This window comes from Scylla paramamosain, chromosome 31 (genome assembly GCF_035594125.1).
Source record: "Scylla paramamosain isolate STU-SP2022 chromosome 31, ASM3559412v1, whole genome shotgun sequence".
Classification (NCBI taxonomy): Eukaryota; Metazoa; Arthropoda; class Malacostraca; order Decapoda; family Portunidae; genus Scylla; species Scylla paramamosain.
The window spans coordinates 12,035,416-12,052,112 of NC_087181.1; the positions used below are offsets into that span (position 1 = coordinate 12,035,416).

At 41.5% G+C, this 16,697-nt stretch overlaps 2 protein-coding genes across 4 annotated transcripts; both read right to left on the reverse strand.

The window, feature by feature from the left end:
* Positions 1 to 1,197: 1,197 nt before the first annotated feature.
* LOC135116520 (FAST kinase domain-containing protein 4-like) lies at positions 1,198 to 8,464 on the reverse strand. 3 transcript variants are annotated; one of them, XM_064034039.1, is made up of 7 exons: positions 8,366 to 8,464; positions 6,493 to 6,613; positions 6,030 to 6,176; positions 3,953 to 4,035; positions 3,533 to 3,644; positions 2,937 to 3,044; positions 1,198 to 2,576 (listed from the first exon to the last, which is right to left on the reverse strand). In XM_064034039.1, exons 2-7 carry the CDS (start codon positions 6,577 to 6,579, stop codon positions 1,293 to 1,295), a joined length of 1,821 nt encoding a protein of 606 aa, XP_063890109.1. In that variant the 5' UTR covers positions 6,580 to 6,613; positions 8,366 to 8,464; the 3' UTR covers positions 1,198 to 1,292. The 3 variants fall into 3 exon arrangements, with proteins under 3 accessions (XP_063890109.1, XP_063890110.1, XP_063890108.1); XM_064034040.1 differs by lacking the exon at positions 8,366 to 8,464 and adding an exon at positions 6,989 to 7,186; XM_064034038.1 differs by lacking the exon at positions 8,366 to 8,464 and adding an exon at positions 6,954 to 7,091.
* LOC135116521 (U3 small nucleolar RNA-associated protein 15 homolog) lies at positions 8,213 to 16,129 on the reverse strand. The gene is made up of 11 exons (XM_064034041.1): positions 15,975 to 16,129; positions 15,296 to 15,388; positions 14,817 to 15,001; positions 13,139 to 13,262; positions 12,425 to 12,605; positions 11,736 to 11,953; positions 10,890 to 11,063; positions 9,989 to 10,140; positions 9,372 to 9,505; positions 9,091 to 9,158; positions 8,213 to 8,464 (listed from the first exon to the last, which is right to left on the reverse strand). Exons 1-11 carry the CDS (start codon positions 16,062 to 16,064, stop codon positions 8,255 to 8,257), a joined length of 1,629 nt encoding a protein of 542 aa, XP_063890111.1. The 5' UTR covers positions 16,065 to 16,129; the 3' UTR covers positions 8,213 to 8,254.
* Positions 16,130 to 16,697: the final 568 nt, after the last annotated feature.

The window sequence follows — 16,697 nt, forward strand, 5'->3', positions numbered from 1 at the left end:
TAGTCCCTGTACAAAATTAAGTAATAAATTTGTACGATAGATTTAGCGCATCATAACTATAAACAAAAATAACACAAATAACATTAATAAACACACAAAAAAACTCCTACCACTGGAAAACACACACACACACACACACACACACACACACACCATGCACACAGTGGCACAGTAACCAACCTACATGACGAACCAACCACCAGGAACACTCACCAAAATCTGAAGTTAGACTGGTGAGTGATGAGTGGTGCTTGGCCTGACCTTCCTAACCTCTGCTACCTCTGCTGCCCCACCACTGCTCATCCTTATCCTTCCACCATTACATCTAGTGGAGTAGGGACAGTGGAGAGTGAGGATTATTGATTCATTATAAGGGATCAGCTGGAGGAAAGATGAGGCAGTATGGACAATAATAAAGAATAAATCAATCACATCAAAGATAAGAAAAATGACAGATAAGGGGTAAGGCTCATCATGCAGTAAATAATGACTTGGCATGATGTAGCAGCTATGGGCGGTAAAAGAATGCAGAGAGGGGGAAACTCTCAGGCAACTGGACTGAAACATACATAAGACTAATCATGCAGTAAATAATGGATAATTTGTCAAGGTAAAGCAACCCAAGGATGATAAAAGAAGGCAGGGCAGATGAGGAACAGGGTGGTGGAATGGGTGATGTCTGGCTAGGATGGCCTGAGTTAGAAAGACAGTTGACAGAGACAAGTTGAGAGGGAATAATCTGAGTAGCAGGATCACAACACAGTAATGATAGAAGATAAAGCAGGTGGAGAGTCAGATGATGAGATGGAGTTGTCTGGCAAGAGTGGCCTTTTGATGAGAGACTGTCACACAACATGACTGGCTTTTGTAAGCAAGCACTTCATGACTGTCCCAGCACATGATGCACAGGGAATGCTTGGCAGACACACAAAGTTAAGAAGATCACACATAACCTGTGGCTACCACAAGCAAAATTTATTTCCTGTTAACAGAACAACAGTACCCAGACAGAAACTTAAGAGTCCAACCAAGGAACAACACCATTCCCAGACCTGGCAAAACAAAAGGTTGATTTTGTATACCTATTGTTTGTCTCCAGGTGCCAAGTGTGAGTATCACCCTAGCCTCTTAGCCAGCCAACCATAATGGTGTTCCAATACACTCCTAACTGCTGCTGCTCACAATAAAACAGTCAAGTACTGAATTATTTTATTAAAACCTTCTAGGTCATCATGATCACAAAGATAACTCATTATGTACACAGGACAACAACAGCAGCAGCAGCCACAGCACTAACTCACCGTGGAGACAACCTCCTTGATCTTCGCCTCCAGGTACTTTGCATTCTTTAGAGTCTTGGCCTTAGTGCTGTACTCAAAATAGGGCACCTGGAGGGGCCGGCACCCCCGGGCCTCCAACAGGCGCATCGCCAGGCGGGCACTGCCCACCAGTTCCTGGGTACCTGTGGTGTAGTCTCTGAAGCCCCACACCAGCAGCCCCAACCTGACGGCACCCTCTGGGGGTGGGGAGGCAGGTCCCTTCCCCGCCAGCACACCCCCATGGTCCTGGATAGGGAGGGGCCGCCCCTGCTGGTCCGTCAGCAGCTCTCCATCCACATGCACACCCATAGGGGCAGGAAGATTCTGCAGCAGGAAGCGAGGTGGCGGCACCAGGTTGTGCAGGGTGCTCAGCACGTGGCGGGACAGCCGCAGCTCCTCCCGGCCCCGCACTGGCATGGCTGCCCCTTCCAACTCTCCAGTCTCCATGCGGGGCCCTGAGTAGCCCGGTATGAGCAACCCCGCTGCGGCATCCACGTTCAGCAGCTTGAGCCTCACACCAGGCCGGTGCTGTGCCTCGGCTGCCATCACTGCCGCCACAAAGGTTGGGTTCAGTACGGAGGCCACCTGCTGAGCGTCCGCCCGGCCCAGCACCACCAGCGCCCACACCACATCCAGCCAGGCTGAGGTGCGACCCAGTGACTCCTGGCTGAGGCGCGGCAACACCACTCTGAACAGAGAATCTATGTCATTCGGGATGTAAGAGACAGTGGCCAGCGTGAGCACAACCGACGCCAGGGTCTGTGCAGGACAGGCCATGGCATTCTTCTCCACCCACTCTGCCAGTGCCTCCAGCAGCACTGGACACCGCCAGCGTAGTTGGCCGGCACAAAAGAGTATGCTGCCAATCAGCGTGGGCTTGTCAATCTGTGGGATCTGAGGTGCCAGGTCTGCTGCCACCTTCTCCAGCAGCACAGGGTCAGGGAAGGTGAGGGCTTGTGCAGCAAACAGAATGTTACTCAGCATCTTGGGAGGCAGTGGCTCTCCCTGGCGTGCCATATGGAAGGCCAAGCTCCGGATGACCGGCGTGGCACGGCGCCTCACCGACCCCAGTGCACAAAACACCTTGGCCAGCTCCTCGTAGCTCAGCTCGGCTGTCAGCTCCGTGGTACGGTCATCAACATGACCCATAAACTCCACAGTAAAGAGATCCTGGTGAAGGTACAGCAGCTCCACCTCCGAGGCCTTGGTCACCTCCACCCACCGCCGCTGCACTGCCTCCACCGCCTCACGCAGCACCTGCCAATATACCAGCCTTACTCCATCACCTCTCCTCTTCCTCCATCTCTTTGACTTTTCTCTCTCTCTCCTTCAATGATATTTTTCTACTCTCTCCTTTCATATCCATGACATCTCTCCTCTCTCTCCATATCCATGACATTGCTCCTCTCTCTCTCTCTCTCTATTTTCCACTAACATCCATCCTTGCTCTCCAACATACAGATTGACATAACTACATTTATTAAGAGAAAATAGCATCCCATTAGTATAAGCAGTTTGTGTGTGATATCTCTGTCCCTCACAAGTACTGGCTGAAATATAACTGAACACAGTGATGTTATATGCAACAAGGTATTGTCTGAGGTAAAGTAGACTTGCCTTCTTCTCCAGGTCAGAGTTCTGGTGCTTGATGTGGAACAGCAAGATGGACAGCAGGATAGGGAAAGACACCTTCCTTATGTTCCACAGCAGCTGGTTCTCGATGGACTGTGTGCAGGAATGGACAAGAGGAGGGATGGTTCAGGGCAAGACAAGAAAGACATCAAGGGAAAAAAAATCATAGAAATAGAAGGCAATATGTTATATGTATATAAGTAAATTATTGCATAATGTTAAGCAATAAACAGTCATATCAAACTTGTATGCCAGAAAGCATTATTTCTGCAGGCAAATCTCAATTCACAAACATCTGAGTTATGAAAGTTTAAAGCTACCAATAAAAATAATTTTCCTTTTTGCCCTTACTTATGAATGTAAAACTGATATTTAAAAATAAAAATCTTTTAAAAACAAAGAATATTAAAAATGTGCTAACTAGAGAAAATTCAATATCTACAACTGATCTCAATTTACAAATTTTCCACACACACACACACACACACACACACACACACACACACACACAGTTTTCAAGATATTCATGAATAGCTATTAATCTGTACTTGAATCAGCACACCTGCTGCTGAGCCACCCACCTGCACCACATGTGAGTCGCTGCTCACGCCCATCCTGGTGAGGCTCTTGAGGGCTGCCAGCAAGGAGGATGGGGGAGTGCGGATGCTGCCTCGGTCTATCAGGGTTATTAATCTGGGCCACACACAAATACACATAAAAGCTAGTTTGCTGCTCACCTGATCATGAAAGCCAACACACACACACACACACACACACACACACACACACACACACACACACACACACACACACACACACACACACACGCACACACACAAAAGCTGTTGGTTCCTCACTCCTGCCACACAGCAAGATCACAATTTTGACTTGCATCCACAGAATAATTCTTACTCTATCATGTACAATATTTAGATGGAACAATATAGCACTCATTTCAAGCTGAGAGAGCCTTCGGTCACACCCAAGCATCTTGGACTCACTTCCCAAACTGTTCCTCATCCTTCACATCCTTCTGGAAGTTGACCTTGTTTGTGGACACCCACTGGGAGAGTGTGTGCAGACCCTGTGGAACATTGCTGGCTTCATTACACTTCAGACAAACACACAAGTTTGAAAAGTTTGATTTAAAAAAGATATAGAAGGGAAATGGTCCTCAAATAGAGTGGTAGACAATTGGAATGGACTCTGTAATGTGGTTGTTTGTGCTGAGTCATTAGGGAGCTATAAAAAAATAAGGCAAGTTTATGGATGGGAATGATAGGTGGAAATTGGTAGTTATCTTTCATACAGGAACTGCCACGTGTAAGCCTGATGGATTCTTGCAGCTTCCATTATTTTCTTACATTACAGGTACTATGTTAAAAATTTCTTCAAGGGAGAAATATCATATAGATATCTGAGAGAACAACACAGCACACAATGAGAACGTAAGAACATCAAATAAGGAAGGCTGCAAGAAGCTGTCCAGCCTGCGTGTGGCAGTCCCCATGGAGATGGACTGCCCAGCATGAGGTGACATCCACACGCCCTCCAGACCTAAAACTATTGCTGTACCTTGGCTGCCAATTATTATTCAAGACCTGTGAAATACATACATACATACATACATATATACATATATATATATATATATATATATATATATATATATATATATATATATATATATATATATATATATATATATATATATATATATATATATATATATATATATATATATATATATATATATGCTACAAGGAATGCACATACAAGTGAAAGTATTTACTATTGGAATCAATAAAAATGTTATCATAAAATATAATATGAAGACAATTCATAAAAAAAAAAAAAAGAGACCAAATATATAAATATTTTAAGTCCTGCATCACTTCCTGCAGAAAAGAGAACATAGCTAACACAAAACATATGAAAGATCATAATAACAAATAAATCATGGGTCACAGTACATATAACTCTTAAAAAAAAAAAAAAATCCTGTGGTCTACATATTGCTATAAATTTTACTATCTACATATATAAGTATTTCTTGATAAGAAGTCCATCCCCACATTCCCCCACCAACCCCTCCCTATTCCCTCAAACAAGCTTGGGGACCTGAGGGAAATTGGGGGTTTGGGGGGAGGGGGGCAAGGGAAAGAACTGAAACATGGATATTTAAAAAAATCTAAGGAAATTTATCTTAATAATTCAGATTTCCCTAACCTAACCTAACCATGTGGGGCTAAGCCCCCCATGGACCAATCAGTAAGGATGTTAACCTAACCTAGCATAAACTAACCTAACCTAGCCAGGGGGAGCTACACCCCCATGAACCTCCCCCACCTAAGCTAGCATAACCTAATCTAACATAGCATAATCTAACTTAATGAGGGACCTCAAAAATTATACCGTTATGCCTTCCTGGTGTGGTGTAGAGGTTCTCAGGACGATGGAGGTGAGTAGAGTTTGGCAGCTTCCTTAATAAACACATGGAACCTCTTCTTTATGTCTGTATATCGCATCTCATCTTAAACATTGCTATTGCTAAATATCCCACATAGGGACTTTTTCCTCCTGCTGAACACTGGCTAGCCACATTAACAAACAACAGTGAGCCTCTATCAGAACGCTTGACACGTCTCTAAAACAAATGAAAAGTGTAACTGAACCTACCATGGAAAGTTGTAATTGGCAGCCCCATGAATGGCCTCATGAGTGGCAGCACATGATTTTAGGGATCAGCTGTATAGATACCATGAAATCCTAAAATGCAGCTACCCACAAATCCCAGTTATAAATAACAGAAAATCATTTCAATGTTTTCTCTCGACTAGTGCAGAGCTGGCTGGACTTGGAAAATGTCAAATTTCTTCACACTCTTGAGTGCTATTACAGTCCTACTAGATACATGCCCCTAATTTTTTTTTTACATTTATGGCAAGGTCACTAAACCTTCTTACATGACATGTGAGTTTCATGCTTGTATGTAACATGGACGTGACATCCAGATTAACCCATTTATGCTTACAGAGATTATCATTTTTAAACATTTTTTCTAGCACAAAGCCTCACCTGGTAAGCACTATCCAGGTTGCCATCCACAGTGGCTTTGCTGAGTAAATGTGGCACATCCTGGGGGTCTGCCTGGGGTTCCTGACTCTCCGGGGGACTCCATGACTGTGGTGTCCACCTCAATCCTGCCGCTAGCACCCCCACACCCTGCCAACATTGTAACATTGAGGGGACTCAGAATGTGCTCTCTGTGTATCATCCCGTGTTCCTCCACCACCGTATGACACAAATATTGTTTATTAAAGTGAAAAGTCCTAAACTTATCAAAAAGGACAACTTTAGGTGCAAGAATCATAAAAAAGTCACACAAGATGGAGCTGTGTGTTGGGAGCAACTGCTGACATAACATTTCCCATCTCCATTTATCAGTCTTCACTTTCTGTTAATACAGGACACGACAATCCCTTTCCTTCAACCTGTCACTCCTCGCCTCTACTGGTGGTCTATCTTCTCCAATACTCACATAGGGGAAGGTGGTGGGTGGCAGAGGCAGTCGGCCCCCAACTCCTCTAACACAGCCCACAACCAGCCCCCGCCCCGCCTGCAGCATCCTCAGCACTGGGGCGGCCACAATTAGAGCATCTCTGAAGAATGAAACGATGTGACACTACAGCACTAACCCTCAATCTGTGAATCAAGTATAGCCAACTCCTTCCTCACAAAATCATGAAATGTTAAAAAAAAATAAATAAAAAGTATATCTAGCCTCTAAATAGTTTCAATAACAGAACACCATTAATAACCACGAAGACCTAAACACCAAAACACCGGTGATAGTGTTGCGTTAGAGCGGTGTGATGCTTGTAATGACATAAACCCCACCAATCCTCTCACATCAATTACCAGTACACTAGTCGTTGCATTAATAGTGTATGGTGGATGAGTGCAAGGCGTAGAGGGCGTGTGAAGGGTGTAAATGGTTACCTCAGTTAGGAGTGAGAGCGCGGCCTGGTGTTTACCTAACGGGAGCAGACGATGGCACACTCACTAGCTCGTCTCAGCCCAGGGACTGACACGCATTCTTCATGTCCTTGATCCCCGTATCATGTCAAGGGTTACCAGTAAGGATTCTCGCTTCATGCACCTCTGGCCACTCTAAGATCCAGGTTTCAGGAATAGGCTTGCTCGTGTTATGAAACGAAAGCTTCATTACAGTCTTATTTAAGTCAAAAGACGAACATCTCGAGTCTTATACAAAGGCGTTGGATACTACGCCCAATAACATTAATATTTAGCCTGCCACTTCTTACAATGACTTTCTGGAGTAACACTAAAATCCCTACACTACACAGACTCGTACGATCTAATATTTCCTTTCAGGCGCGATTTCGTGTCTTTTCCTCTCGGATCATCTTTTCAACCATCCTGACGGTCAAAACAAGAAATGGCAGGCTAAATATGAAGGCATGCGATTTACTGAAGATGGGAAGGTGCCTGACATTGAAATCAGTGTATGGCAATCACACAGTTCACGGCAGGGACGCCAAAACACGATTGAACGTGAGCGTGTGCTAGCAGCAGTGACTGAATTGGTTTGCGGGGTGTTTGTGCGTTTGCACACAGAAATGTCTTTCGTGAACTTATGCAAAATTAGTTCGAAAAATCTATTCGTGAACAGGGACGTTCGTGAACCGAGTTCCATTGTAATCACTTTTACATCGCAAGACGGGCATCGTCTGTTATTGTAATGCCATTGACTGATGTGAAGTAAAAGAATAGTGAAGGCATATATTCCAGTTTTTCGAAACCTTATTGTCCATTGAAATTCATAAAAAAAATAAATAAATAAATAAATAAATAAAAAAAAAACTTGGCCTTACACATTCACAATGCTCCCATACTTCAGCTAAGTCCAGCACTATATTCTCCCATTTATCAGGGCGTTATCCTCCTGCATCAACACACTCATGTTTCCAAGTGATAGAACCATTTCACGGTGATGCCTTTGATCCACTTAACATTTCACATTTCATTTCTTTATCCTTGAATGACATATGATGTTACATATTCTTTCATTGTTTTCACTTTCATTCTTCACAGCCATTTCTGGGACAGCACAAATATGACCACAGAGTGTAAGCCATTGAGTTGCATACAATTTATGATCATATTTACAACTGTATCACTGAAGACTGGCAAGACTACAAAAGCTTTCACTCATTCATCAAAGACACACACAGACATAAAGAGACATCTTTATTTCCTTTACTAACAGGTGTGTGGGGTCAATTGACATCCACCACCAGATTGGAGGCAGATTTAGCAGAGGATGAAGGGTGCAGCATCCTGGCCTGCGTGCTGGAACACTCAGTGGTGGCCAGCTGCTGAACACTAACCAGGGAGGTGTTGGGGTGAGGATTGGAGGTGGTAAGGAACATCTGAATGGCCCCCATCAGGGCACTGTGCTCCTTAATCAGCTGGAGTTCTGCTGCAACCTGGGGGAGGAGGGACAGGTGTTGGTTAGCCTTCTCTTTTCTTGCCTAAAAGATCATAGTACCCTGGCATGCTACTACTGAATGAATATAGAAGATACCTGAGTTACATAAAGTTACATAGATACACAGACAACAACAGACCTTGCGGTCCTTACAAGATGACCTGGTCTAGGAGTACTAAGGTGATAGTAGAAGAGCAGAAGGCTCTCTTCCCACCTTCAACTCTCTCCAGCATAAGAAATACAGAAAACAGGTCAGAAATAAATACCTTATGGATTTCAGAAGTAAAAAACCCAAAACATAAATATAGATGAAATGAGACAAGGAAGTTGATATCTAAAAAATGCAGACAACCACAGATTTTGAGGCAAACTATCTATCGAGTCTTTATGATGTTGCAGTCTATCATGTCTTGAGGAAGCCCATTCCACATTGATTCATGAGATTCGAAGAATTTCCTAACAATTTTGCAACCGTTTCCATGCATGTAATTTGAAAAGTCTAATCTGGAGCCTTTAAAATTTATGATAATGATAAAGAAGTGGAGCAATGTGGGGAGATACAGGAAGTCAAGCAACACAGACACATGCACAGACAGTTGCCTCCTACCCCCGGAACACACTCACCTCCTCCTTCAGGCGTTGAAAATACATCACCAGCTGCGGGTCCTCATCCAGGGAGTCTCCATACACATCTGGTGAGGAAAGAATGCCAAGGAATGAATACTTAAGCACATATTGGCCCTTCACTCCCACCTACAGAGACACTTTAAACATTCCTCAAAACTAATCAATGCAAGTTGTTGTGTGGGTCTGGTGAATTTTTTTAACCCAGAATTCAAATAAGCATTCCATCCATTCCTTGCCAAAACACTCCATGAGTCACAAGGGAGGTGCACAGGTCTCACCAATGACAACATTAGCGACATCCATGAGCACCGGCTTGTATGCTGGGTGTCGAATATTCTTGAAGAGGAAGCTGAAGAGGGGAGTGAGTTTCTTCACGTCCCTGCCTGCCACTGCTGTCCGGATGCCTCCACGCCTGGTTGGAAAAGTACATAGAAAAAAAATTACACACAGAAAACAATATATTTCTTGTATTGTGTGAAAGAGATAAAGGCATGGATGAGTATCAAGACATTATTCAAACAACACTAAAAAAACATGAGACAGGAATAGATATTATACTTAAGACAACTAAATGAAATCAAATAACTACTGGAAAAAAGCAAAGAAACATGTTGAAGGTAATAACAAGACTAATGAATACTGTAGTATACACATGAGATGAAGAAGTGTCCCACAACAGACATAAAAGGTAGTAACAAAACTAATAAAGAGAAGAGTACCTCCTTATCTGATCAGCTCCTGCAAAACACTAAGAGATATAAAGGCAATAACAAGACTAATAAACATGTAGGAGACCACCTCCTTACCTGATCATTTTCTGCAAAACACTAAGAGCCATATAAGAGGCAATAACAGGACTAATAAACAATGTGGAAGGAAGAGGAGTGTCCCTTACCTAATGAGCTCCTGCAGTACACCCACTGAGACGTTGGTATACTTGTTGGCAATGAAGGACTGCATGACAGCATCAAGGGCTCGGCTGTACTCAAACTTGCAGATCATCCTGTCATACCTTGCCATCTTCTGTGTGGTCATACCAGGGACAATCTGTGTTGGGGGAGATAGAGGCTGAGATGGTGAGGTGGTGAGGAGGGTGAGGTGGTGAAGTGGTGTGGAGAATGGGTGTATCAGACATCTACAAAATGAACAAGTGAGGACAGTAGGTGTGGAATGCATTAAAGAAGTGATGAGAAAATAAAGTTAGATAGTTTGGTCACGAAACAAGAACAAAAGACCAGGAACCAATTAAAAGACCTTGTAGAAAACGGGTTGAGGTAGGAAGATTGAGAAGACAGAGTAAGATGGAGGGATGGCAATGTTAGAGAACTGCAAAGGATGGGAGTCACAGAGGAATATGCAAGGGGCAGAAACAACAGGAGGAGACTTGTACATGGTGCCAACCCCTCACTCTAGGTAAACAGTGAAAGGAGGAGTGGATGGTGACAATAATAGTGCAGGTGATTGGCAGTTTACAAATGAGTTATGCTCCTTGAGAAATGTTTACAAAATCTTCATGAATTTCAAATCTATAAACTAGGAACCACTGAATATTCTGAATTTCTTCCATTTGGCTAATTTTCTATATTTTTAGTTGACTTTCTTTAGATTTTAACTCATAAAAGTGAATTCTGCATCTTTAAATAAGGAAAAAAGGACAAAAAAGCTCAAATGACAGCCTTAAATATTTGTAAACTGAATATCTGTAAATTGCAAATCATCTGTATTGACACAAACATTAATGGTGAAGCACTGATGACACTGACAACCAGACACACAAGAGACCACTGCAGACTCACATGGTCATCTGAGAGAGTTCTGTAGTCATCTGAGATGGTGTTCCTAATGTTTGCCTTGGCACTGGCTTCCTTGGTGGCCAGCTGAGCAGACATTTCCGGGCTGCGGCGGTGCTGGAAGGACATGAGGCCTGACCCAGCAGCTATCATGCCCACTGCCAGCGTAGTGTCTCCAGGCTGTGGTGGGCGAAGGAATGCTGAGTGTCACCATGCATGTGCTTTTGTGGTATAGACAGACAGATTACAATATGTACTGAAATACCAATTACATAATATACAAGGAAAGAAACTAATACAATATTCTTCATATATGTAAAGATATATATAGGCCACTTCTCCAAGATTAGAGATATTAAAATAAAAACTGAGAGAAATGCTACACATACAAACATTTATGCCTGATAACAGGAAAACAATATATCACAAACACATCAACTATGAAAGCCAGGGTGACAAAAGTAAATAAAGAAAAGGAGTTTGATTCTAAAATTTAACACACAAACTCTCTCTCTCTCTCTCTCTCTCTCTCACACACACACACACACACACACACACACACACACACACACACACACACACACACACACACACACACACACACACACACACACACACACACACACACACACACACACACACACACACACAAACACAAAGATGAATAAATACTTAGAATGACAGATTGATTAAGTGAAGGAAAAACTGGACAAATATAGAAGCAGAGACAGGACCATAAAAGTGTAGCTCAGAGCCTGTACAGTGTAGTTCAATAAATACAGCTTGGAAGATACACGCACACACGCACACACACACACACACACACACACACACACACACACACACACTCACCGCCACAGCCATGCACAGAATGGGGGCAGGGTAGCTGAGGGTGTGAACCACAGAGTACGTGTCCACATCATAAATCTTGATGTGGCGGTCCAGTGAGCCAGACAGGAGTCGCTTCTGGTCACTGGCGAGGGCAAGGCAGGTGATGGTCTTGTGGTGTTGCGACACCTTGGAGAGCAGGCGGCCCGCGACGGCATCCCACACCTTCACCTCACACCCGCCTGCACCAAGAAAAGTAGCAGTGTTAGTCATGGCTGCCTGTCAGTGAAAGAAAATGTGTTGTGTCTCTAAAAATGAGTGTGTTAACCCTCTCAGTGCTATTTGACACATCTTTCCTTAAAGACTAACCACTCCGAGACATTTCTTCTTGTTCTACAGTCACCTCTAAACATTAAACAGGCTAGAAATTGCAAAATCTATTCTCTTTAATCCTTTTCTTTGTTGGAGGCATTTATAAAAGGCTTTTTAAATTGTCTTTAGTGTCGGAAATTATTGCATGTCACAAGGAATGGGTCAAGGACCAATCTTCATCTTTACAAACAAAAATAATGTTTAGTGTCTCTACAAATAAATGAGTTAAGAAACACTCTCCACCTCAATGAAGGAAAATAACATCTCATATCCCACAGAAATGACAAAACCAACAGTAAGAAAAGAGCTCCATCTCTCAGCCACCCCTCACACCGCCTCACCTGAGGACACAAAGACGCCGCCCGAGGGGAAGCACACCAGACTCTCCACTGGGGCGCCATGGTCCACCGTCAGCACGCTGGAGGCGGTGCGTGTGTCCCATAGCCGCACTGTGTGGTCGTATGAGCCGGTCAGGATGACGTGCTGTGATGCAGGACTTACCAGACCCGTGCGGATGAAATCCTGAGAGAGAGTGAGTGTGTTTATAACTTTTTTATCTCATTCACTTATTCATGATCTACCATTTATCACTGACTTATGAATCCAATTTTGTATTTTGTTCATATATCTCAATTTATTCTATTTACTTTTGTTCTTATTTATGTGATAAGGCACTGGCCATGGACAATGAAAAAAAAAAAAAAAAAAAAAAGCTCACTGAGGTGCCAGTCACAAAAGGAAGTTCAAAATTATCATCCAAAACTGGAAGATAAGTGTCTTGAAACTTCCAAGAATTCAATATTCTACTTGTTCATTAATATACCTATCTATCATATTTAGTTTTTACTTGAATATACAATTGTGTTCCATTTTCTTCCACTTACAGGCTTCCAATGTAATAAATACAACAATTAATCATAAAAACCTCTATGCACAGAGATTTGTAAGACCACAAATGTATTCTTAATTATGTACGAGTGAGAACTTTAACCAGAACACTAATGCATGTCTATGTAACTACTAGCAACAACACAGAGCAGGAAGCAAATACTTACCGTGTGACCTGAGAGAGTGCATATCTTGTCCTCATTGCTCATGTCCCACACCATGGTTGTCTTGTCGTCAGAGAAGGAGACAATGTGAGGGATGCCCTGGATGAAGTCAACACAATGGGTGGGGCTGAGGATGGGACAGAAAAGGCAATATAGATCTCTTTATGGGGATTATTCTTCTTTCTCTTTCTTTCTTTCTTTATTTGGTTTATCAGGCTCCACTCCACCAACTTGTGGTGCTCTGCAGGGCTGCCAATAATTTACAAAAATGGAATAACATCTGTTATTTCTGTTATTGCACAATGAACTTAATGTTAAGCATGTGTAAAGCTAAGACCAGGTAATAAGACTAAAACTTAATATTGTAATAACACAGTGACGCTTACTTAAACATACTAATACAACACTTAATATTGTGCATAACACAGTGATGCTTACTTAAACATACTAATACAACAAAGTTCACACACAGTAATAATGGTAATTATATTAACAGTGTTGGTACTATGATGCTAAAATTAATAAAAACCAGTTATACTTACTCAATAGTACTTACAATAGTACAATATGTTTTCTTCGATAAGATTATTAATAGTCACTCTGACACTTAATAGTAAATAACAGTCATATTGACTTACTCATAGTAACACAATAATGTCTCCTATCATTTTAACATTGTTCACCCTACAAAAGATTATAACGCATAATTATCTCTAATACACTTGTCCTCCATATCGTAGCAGTCACTGAACAAGAATATTTTTAATCTCCTCCTAAACAGATCCACATTTTCACTGCTCTTAACAGCACTTGGGAGTCTATTACATAGTGTTGGGGCACAATTTTTAAAGGCTTCACAACCAATGTCTGTGTTACACCTTGGTTCTAAGTGTCTATTGCTATCAGAAGCATGTCCTACTACAATATATGTCTGTAATTCAAATGGTTGTAATAGTTTCCTCTAGTATTTAGGCTTCCCAGTCTTCATTGCCACATATGTCATAACAAATTTTATATATGATTCTAGCCTTAACTTGCAACTAGCATAGTTCAATGAGAACTGGTGTGATCCTCTCATATGCTGGCAAGTTCATTATTAATCAAGCTGCTTTGTTCATAATAATACAGAGAATTACAATAATCTAATCTATAAATGACATTGTTATGTATGAGCTTCTTAACAGAATGTACATCTAAATATTTCTTTATGAAGGCAATATTTCGTAAATTAAGTTGTGCCACCATTACAATACTATTTATTTGTTCATTAAAATTCATGTTTATCAATAATAACACCCAAGTTCTTTACCTTCTCTGATATATTAACAATATTTCCATTAATATTAAAACCATGCAAACCATTCAACCCTCTCAAGACACCCTTCTTACTGATTATCAAACATTCTGGTTTTTTTTTTTTTATGTACAAGGGAGAAAAATGACAGAGTAGATAACTTTTTAGTGCTGTACAAAGGAGGGAACAAGTTTTAATCTCTTTCAGGACTGTATAAGGGAAAAAATTAGTGTGTGTGTATATATATATATATATATATATATATATATATATATATATATATATATATATATATATATATATATATATATATATATATATATATATATATATATATATATATATATATCCTTTTTCTTTTACTGTAAATGTACATGCAAAACGTACCCTTCATGTCCTTTGAATATCCTGAGGAGCTGTTTTTGTCTGTAGTTGAAGAGTTTGATAGCACCTTCCTCCGAGCCAGCCAGTAGCAGCTGCCCGTCCTGCCTGAACCTGCCTCCATATGCCAGCCGCTGGAACCTGGAGATGGTACGCCACACCTGTGTCGTCTCCTGGTGGTACACGTCAATCTGGGAGAGGGAAGATGTCACTCTGTTGTGTAAATGTGCTTTTGTGTATGAATGTAAGGAAATAAAGAGATTGCTAAATGATAGTTGATTTAAACAAGGCAGCATTTTGCCCTTCTGTATATGAACATGAGAAGATAATATTACTAAAGGCTACCTGATTAATATAAAGCAGCATTTTACACTTCTTTATATGAACATAAGTAAATAAGGAGGCTGCTAAAGGCCAGCTGATCTAAACAAGGCAGCATTTTCCACAGAAGTGATATGGTTAGTAATAAAGAGCCACAGCCTTACCTTTGGGCCTGAGGTGACGGCAATGTAGTGTGGCTCAGCAGGGCTGATGTCCACGCTGTTTATCGCTGTAAATTCCTTGACTGTCACTGGAAACTAATACACACACCTTTTAAATGCAGCTCAAGGAAAATTTCCATAAATATGACCAGTATCCACAAATGATAGAATCAATAACATCTGCAATTGACCTGTAATTTGAAACGCTTTAATCTCTCGCCACGATTACTTTCCAGTCACAGAGATGATCTGTGAGTTTTCAAGTGTTTCTCCTCTTAATAACGTAGAAATCTTGTTAATCTATCACTAGAAAAGTAAAAATTCCCTTAATAACCCGTGTCACTTCAACTAGAATCAACTAGAAAGTAGTGGAGGTGCGGTGCAGAGGCGTCACAGAATGTGGCTCATAATATCCGAAAACAGTTGGTCAAAGCGGATGTTGACAAGACCACCTACACTACATAGTTTCAAGTGCCCTGGTAGCTTAAACACTTAAACACTTAAACACTTTATTATGTTTGTCATTTTACAGTTGAGTTAAGAACTTAATATAATTTTATAACAAACAAACAGCCCTTAGCAAGCAACTGCTTTATGGGCAGACAAAAAAAAAATTATATATATTTATATATTAGGACTTATCGTACTAAACACTCAATACAATGTTCCCTAAGGTGCTGACCTCAAGTTTCCTCCAGTAGTGTGTATCTGAGGTGGTCTTGGACGCCGCCCGGGAGTAGCCTCGGGTGTGCGTCCTCTTGAAGCTGGCCATGCTGGTTTATTTACCTCACGCCAGGGGATACAGCACTATCTTCTAATCATCCTGAAGGGGCTACGGAACTATGAGGGATGTTTGAAGAGTATTTATTATATATATGAATTGGGTCTATTGTGATATTTATAGCTGAAATGTGTAGATGGAAGAAACTTGGTAATAAGTAGGGATACATATCTGCAGTGTGTGTGTGTGTGTGTGTGTGTGTGTGTGTGTGTTATCTACTGTAATCATTCAGTCCCTATGTGTTATAGGAGTCTGTGTGTCATTCTATCTACCTGTCTATCTGTCTGTCTGTCTGCCTGCCTGCCTGCCTGCCTGTCTGTCTGTCTATCTATCCACCTTCTACAAATTGAATTTTATTGCATTAATGAATATTATTAGATATCTGTCTACCTATTGATCTTCCCACCTGTCTATCTGTCTATCTATCTATCTATCTATCTGTCTGTCTGTCTGTCTGCCTGTCTGTATTTTTGTCTGTCTATCTGTCTACCTATTTATCTTTCTATCTGTCTGCTTACCTATTATCTACCTGTCTGTCTGTATCTATCTATTTATCCATTCATATATTTATACATCCGCCTGTCTGTCAGTGTATTTTTCTGTCTAACTATCTGCCTATCTGTT

What these genes read in the sequence shown, in the direction of transcription:
- LOC135116520 (XM_064034039.1), bottom strand. Translation starts at nt 6,579, where the DNA reads ATGCTGCAGGCGGGGCGGGGGCTGGTTGTGGGCTGTGTTAGAGGAGTT. An exon ending in CACCCACCACCTTCCCCTAT is followed by an intron (nt 6,177 to 6,492) that starts GTGAGTATTGGA and finishes CAATGTTGGCAG; the next exon opens with GGTGTGGGGGTGCTAGCGGC. An exon ending in ACTCTGACCTGGAGAAGAAG is followed by an intron (nt 2,577 to 2,936) that starts GCAAGTCTACTT and finishes GTATATTGGCAG; the next exon opens with GTGCTGCGTGAGGCGGTGGA.
- LOC135116521 (XM_064034041.1), bottom strand. Translation starts at nt 16,064, where the DNA reads ATGGCCAGCTTCAAGAGGACGCACACCCGAGGCTACTCCCGGGCGGCG. An exon ending in ATATTCAAAGGACATGAAGG is followed by an intron (nt 13,263 to 14,816) that starts GTACGTTTTGCA and finishes TCCCATCCTCAG; the next exon opens with CCCCACCCATTGTGTTGACT. An exon ending in GAACTCTCTCAGATGACCAT is followed by an intron (nt 10,141 to 10,889) that starts GTGAGTCTGCAG and finishes CCCCCAACACAG; the next exon opens with ATTGTCCCTGGTATGACCAC.